Source organism: Nestor notabilis, unplaced genomic scaffold (genome assembly GCF_000696875.1).
Source record: "Nestor notabilis isolate BGI_N333 unplaced genomic scaffold, ASM69687v1 scaffold18878, whole genome shotgun sequence".
Lineage (NCBI taxonomy): Eukaryota > Metazoa > Chordata > Aves > Psittaciformes > Psittacidae > Nestor > Nestor notabilis.
In genome coordinates, this window is record NW_009940792.1 from 1 (window position 1) to 6,012 (window position 6,012).

The 6,012-nt window shown below is 38.4% G+C and overlaps 1 protein-coding gene across 1 annotated transcript; it reads left to right on the forward strand.

Annotated features, from left to right (window-relative positions):
* Positions 1 to 5: 5 nt before the first annotated feature.
* On the forward strand, positions 6 to 5,398 carry SNAP29 (synaptosomal-associated protein, 29kDa; the record flags this gene model as incomplete). Its single annotated transcript, XM_010020551.1, has 5 exons — positions 6 to 68; positions 1,530 to 1,726; positions 2,451 to 2,533; positions 3,452 to 3,556; positions 5,241 to 5,398. Coding segments are annotated over 5 exons (606 nt in total), but the record flags the coding sequence as incomplete, so codon positions are not given.
* Between the last annotated feature and the right edge of the window lie 614 nt (positions 5,399 to 6,012).

A 6,012-nucleotide genomic window follows, 5' to 3' on the forward strand; every position in this document is an offset into this window, starting at 1 on the left:
CCGACAGCACCACCCGCTCCCTCTCGCTGTTGTACGAGTCCGAGCGCATCGGCGTGGCCGCCTCTGAGGTGGGTCGCGGACCGGGGACGGAGCCGTCGGCCCCGGAGCTGTCGCGATGTACCGGCCGGCCGGGGGAATGACAGCGTATTGTTGTCCTTTTCCTTCTCCCGAAACACCCCTGTTTAGAGTTTCGGACACAGTGTACCTCTCTGCGTCACTGCAGACGGATTTTATGGGTGGAGGCGCGTTTTGAGGGTATTTTTGAGGGGAAGAAACCCCACTTAGACCCTCTTTATCGGTATAACACAGACTAGGACTGGGCTGTGTCGAGCTGCTTTTATCAACTCTTACTAAGACTTATTAATGGCATTTGTACCCATTTTTATCTGACAAAAAAGTTTCCTTGGTTAAATGGAGAGTCTGCCCTCTTGGTTGGTTGTGATGGCCTCGCTTTGTCCCGATTAATCATTTCCTTCATTCTTCTGGCCTTGTTTCAGAATAGTTTATCCTCAGAGGCATCGTTCAGAGAGGTCATACCCACTGTGTCACCTGCTAATGGGACGTTTCCTTCAGCGTTAGTAACGTGGTTGCTTAAATTAACCTGAGAGCACCCACAGGCTGCCGCAGGTGCTTGTACTGAAGAGGGTCCCCAGTGACACTTCACTGACCTTGTGGATTCGTGATTTATTTGCACAGAAAAGCACAGATTGAGGAATCGGGAATTTAGGCTTAACAGGGCTCATGTTAAACTTGAATCATGTGTGTTTGCTTCTTTATTGAGGGGAAAACAAGAATATTCCACTAGAATTTCCTGAAGTTTAGACTCTCTAAATAAATATGAACACAAGTTCTTTGTTTTGCACTAGTGTGAGCTGCAAGTGACTTTTCTGCCAGAATTAATCTTTTGATTACCTCGGAATAATGTTTGTGCTGCTGAATTAGAAAATAACATAATTGTATATATCAACATTTTTAAACTCTGCACTGTTAGTGTTAGTTCAAATAGTGGTATGAAAAAATCATACATGCATTTATTGCCTTTGGTTATTCTGTTTCTAAATTATCAGGAGTATCCCAGTAATGTTAAAAGAGTATTAACTTCCTGATGAAGATGTCATTCTCAAGTAGAAATAGTTCTGCTTGCTCATTTCCCTGCTGCAAACCTTTGCATTTTCACTACATCACCCATCGGGTGCCATGCTTGTTCCATCAAGAAGAGGCACAAATATCAACCTGACAAAAGGCTGATACAGAAAATTCCTGGATGCTGTTTGTAGTAGGTGTTGGGAACCTGGTGTTGCGTAGTGATGAGGATTTTATAGCTGGCTAATGCTATTGGTGATTAGCATCTCATGACTGAAATGCCCTGGGGGAAGAGGAGTGAGTGAAAAAGCTGTATGCCTTCAGAAATAATCTACGTGGGATGATGGTACTGTTATTTTTCTTCAGAGTTTACTGATGTTTCAGTTTACTGATGTTTCTATTTATCTTGGCTTAATTAGTTCTCTTTTTCTGCCAATATCTGGTAGGAGCTTGTACGACAAGGGGAGGCACTGAAGCGAACAGAGCAGATGGTAGATAAAATGGACCAGGACTTGAAGACTAGTCAAAGGCACATAAACAGCATTAAGAGTGTTTGGGGGGGCTTGGTGAACTACTTCAAAGCCAAACCTCCAGAGAGCAAGCCGGAGCAGAATGGAATGCCTGAATATTATGCTAACAGTAGGTAAGGAAAATCTGCATTTTACTTGGGACTTATCTCCCACGACATCTCTGAAACATCACCTCAAAATCAGAACTTAAAAGATCTGTTGATTCTGTCAAGTAGACTCTTGAGATGGTGTCTAGCTCACTTTTTCCCCTTAACTGTCAGAAAAATATTTTCACTTCTATTCATAGTGGTAAGAATAACACTGAGAAATTAATTCAAACAATTACAGAAAATTACACAAGTGATTCTTCAATCTTCTGAATTATCATGCGTACTTCAGTCATACCAGAAAACCATCATTTGTAGCACTGACATGCTTCCAGTTAAGTATTATGTGTGTTTCTTTAGCTTCTACTAAAAGCTGTAAATAAAAATTAATTGCTGTGGAATTAGTGTCTTACAGTACTTGTGTCTCTTCAGCTGAGGAATTTATGTAAAAGCTGGTAGTGGTGCATGGATTGGTTTCCTCCTTCCCTTTCCCTCCGTCCTCCACTAGAGGAAAGCAATACCTTGCCTCCAAGACAGAAGTTACAGTTTTGGTTTTGATACCAGCGCTATTTTCAGCACTAAAGTTCTGCTTTCACTGAAGACAAATGCTAATAGTTTATTTTAAAGCAATATATTGGATCTGGTGTAACAAATGTGCTGCTCTTGTATAAATGTGGTACCTGTTAATTTGTTTAATAGATTGAGAAAGAGGCTTGTGGTCCTTAGAAATGTTTTTATTCTTTGTTACTAGGTTAAAAGAAGCCATGATGTCTAGTAAAGAGCAAGAGTCAAAATACCAGGAAAGTCATCCAAACTTAAGGAAGCTAGATATAGGTTTGTAACTTTATTTTACACTTGTGTCTGTCATCAATGCAGGGTGAAGGTAGAGACCCTTCAACTTGCCCAGCTGCTGCCTTATGTTGCTGCTTAATGTCTGCCTTCATGACTCTGAATTATAGGGAACTGTTTCTGTTAAAACTCTTTGTAGCCCAGGAATCCACATGACATGCAGCCAGCCTTGTCCTGTGCTTGCCAAAATGCTAACATGCATTGGAGGTTGTTCTTTTTAACCATCCTTTGTCATAGTTTTCAGATATGTTTTCCTTGTTATTTCAAACAAGGACTATAAACCTTCACACTGAAGTCATTACTTAATTCATGCAGGGAAGTGTATGGGTTTTGATCTCATTCCCTGTTCTCACAATGTATTAACTTCTGTGATGACTTCTGTGTTCAAAACAATTGTTCCTTCTTAAAGTGAGGCTCAATTGAGTTTGCTAAGAGTAAGAAAGCAGTAGGGTATCTTTATAGTTGTAGTTCTGTACGTAAAGAAGCTTTTTGGAAAAGTTAATCTCCATTCCACACCGCATAATATTAAAAGTCTGTCCAATAGAGGGCAGAAGTAACTCGATTCTGGTGGTTTGTCCTGGGGGAACACTAACTCTGCCAGAAGTTACCAGCCTCCTGCTCTGTTACTTGGGTGGCTCAGTTTTTGTTCTTATTACTCCCAACTTCCCAGCAGAACTACAAAAGGCTGCTCAAAATAGAATAATGATAGCTTAATAACTGTTCATTTTGAGGAATGCCCTATAGATAGCAGTGTTGGACTACTTTTGATACTCCTGCTAACATGCTATGGTTTTACACAGCAGCTGTGGTCAGACTCATTTTTAATAACCCTTCTAAAACTTTAAAACATCTTCTTGCCACCTTTTTTCTTATATAATATTTTGTATTTTATACTCTTAACAGACAATGATTTCAGCAAAGCAGATTTAATTTCTCCAGCACCAAGGGATTCCTATCCAAAGAACCAACACCTGCGAGCTTACCACCAGAAAATTGATAACAACTTAGGTGAGTGAGAGAACTGAAGCTGTTTCATGTAATGTAATTCTCAATTTTTGGTTCTTTAGCCAGGGAAAATTACTAACATATTGCCAATGAAGACTTTTTAGTTTAGTTCACAGGTGGAATTTGATAATTAAAAAAAAAATGTTTGCTTATATTTTGCATTTCAGATCTATCTATGTGGCAGAATGCAAAGTTTGATTAAAACATACATTATTTGACTGGTAGAATGCTGTGGGGTCTGTGTGTGTCAACTACTTGTAAATACTATTAAATCTGAGTTAGAAATGCATTTCACCTAAAACTAGCTAGAAACAAACTGGCTAGGATGCCTGGAATAGTGAAAATCTACTGTGGCAACTGATATGCTATTGGCATCAATACTTCAAATTCTTCTGCAACATGCTGTGCTTTAGAAATTAATAGGTTTTGAGCTGTCTCTGAGCAAAGAAACCAAGGGGAAAAAAAAAATCACACACCAAAAGCATGAATCCTCTTAGATCATTTATTGACAGTAAGAAAAACACTCTTACCAAATGTGAATATGCTGGGAAATCTGTTGTTTGAAAGAGGAAGTGGTGCTTAAGTATCGTAACACTTGCAATTCAAGATATGAATGCTTCTCTGAATCATCCTGTAAGTTGACTGGGATATCACTGGGACAAGCAGTTCTGAAAAATCTTAAGCATGTGTAGCAATATTGTAAGGAAATACTGCTTCAAATTGGCATCCAGATTATACCAGTGTGGAGACTTACTGCCTCTTTTTCTAAAGTTTACTACTTATATTGAAAGATGTACTCAACTTACCTAACTGGCTGTTAAACTCAGTTATTAAATTGTACACCAGTTTGGACCCAAAGAATTTACAATTGTGTGCAGCTTTTGAAATAAACATGTTCCACAGAAAATGAAAGAATTGAAAGACACTAAATATTTGATTTGTGAATTTGCTGCGTTGCTTTCATTACTTCCCAAACCCATTCAGCTGACTTCTTCTTCCTTTGTTCTGCAGCATATATACAAAGCGCCTCTTTGCTTACATGTGTTGCTGTTTAGCTGAGCTAGAAATAAGAGATTGGAAAGAAATCAGAAAGGAATGGATCAAAGAGAAATAGACAAGTGTGAGAGTTAGAGGAAGCACGTTTGTTCTACTCACAAGCTGTGCAAAGCATATTAGCCTCAAAAGCATTTACCAGTCAAACATGCAATAAAATAGTTTCTCTGTAGCCAAATTAGAAAATTGGATTTTATCTGTGTTAAATAACTGCTTAAATGGTCAGTGTATTGGTATCTCTGCATGAAGTTTACAGGAAAACAATTGAGGTATGAGCACATTGAGTGTATTGAGCTGAGAAAAAATGTACCCAATTTGATATATATATATTTATATATATAATTTTAATTTAAAACTATATTACGGGGTATGTCCCTTTATAAAGATCCAATTTGGCTTTAAGCATCTGCAGTTAACTTGTAATGGAAAAAAGGAAGTGATTATTTCTGGTAGTAATGCAGTGAAAGTATTAATATATTGGTGCTTCCCCTGCTGGAGAACATTCAGACTTGAACACTTGTAACTAACATTTTCTAACTCAAGGATTTGGAGAAGAGGAAATTGTGACAGTGTCCATTTAAACAGTGTGCTTTATACTGCTTTGATTCCTTATGGTCACTCTCTTTGTTGACAGATGAGATGTCTTCTGGGTTGAGTCGTCTGAAAAACCTAGCTCTTGGGCTGCAGACAGAAATAGATGAGCAAGATGATATACTGGATCGGCTAACAAAAAAAGTAGAGACACTGGATGTCAATATTAAAAGCACTGATAAGAAAGTCCGACAACTTTAAAGGATTTTTAGATTTTATTTTTTTTTTCTTGTCAAGCATCAGTTCTTGGATGCCTCATCTCAACCCATTGCTTATAAAATCTTGGACAGTATCTGTTTTTCTTTTTTTCTGTTATTGATTTTGTTATCATTAAAATTGCATAATCTTAAGTGCAGCATAATACCTTAAATTTCTTCTTAATGTACATGGGAAGTGCGTGTTGAGTAAAAATCAGCAGTTGGGTCAATGCTTTTGTGCTGGGTACCCCGTGCAATTGTATAACTGTGCATCATGTGCGATGAGGAATTTGCAGTCTACAAAGCTTCAGTGTCCTTGGTCTGGGAGCCGTGATGAGCAAAGTAACTGCATTTTGCCTTTGTTTTGGGGAGGGGACAGGGGAACAGAATGTGCTTCTTTGTTCAGAACAAATGTTGCTAATTCTGTTTACCTACAGCTATGTTAAATTCTGACAAATGCCGATTTTCAACTGTAAAGATAATTTGAAGTAACTGTTCTCTGGCTTTCTGGGACTTAAGGAACAGACTGTTCTGTGGAAGTTGTAAAATACCAAGGGTGTTATGCAGTGATGATAATACCCTGTGCGTGTTCCCTTTCCTGAGATGACTTTTACCAAA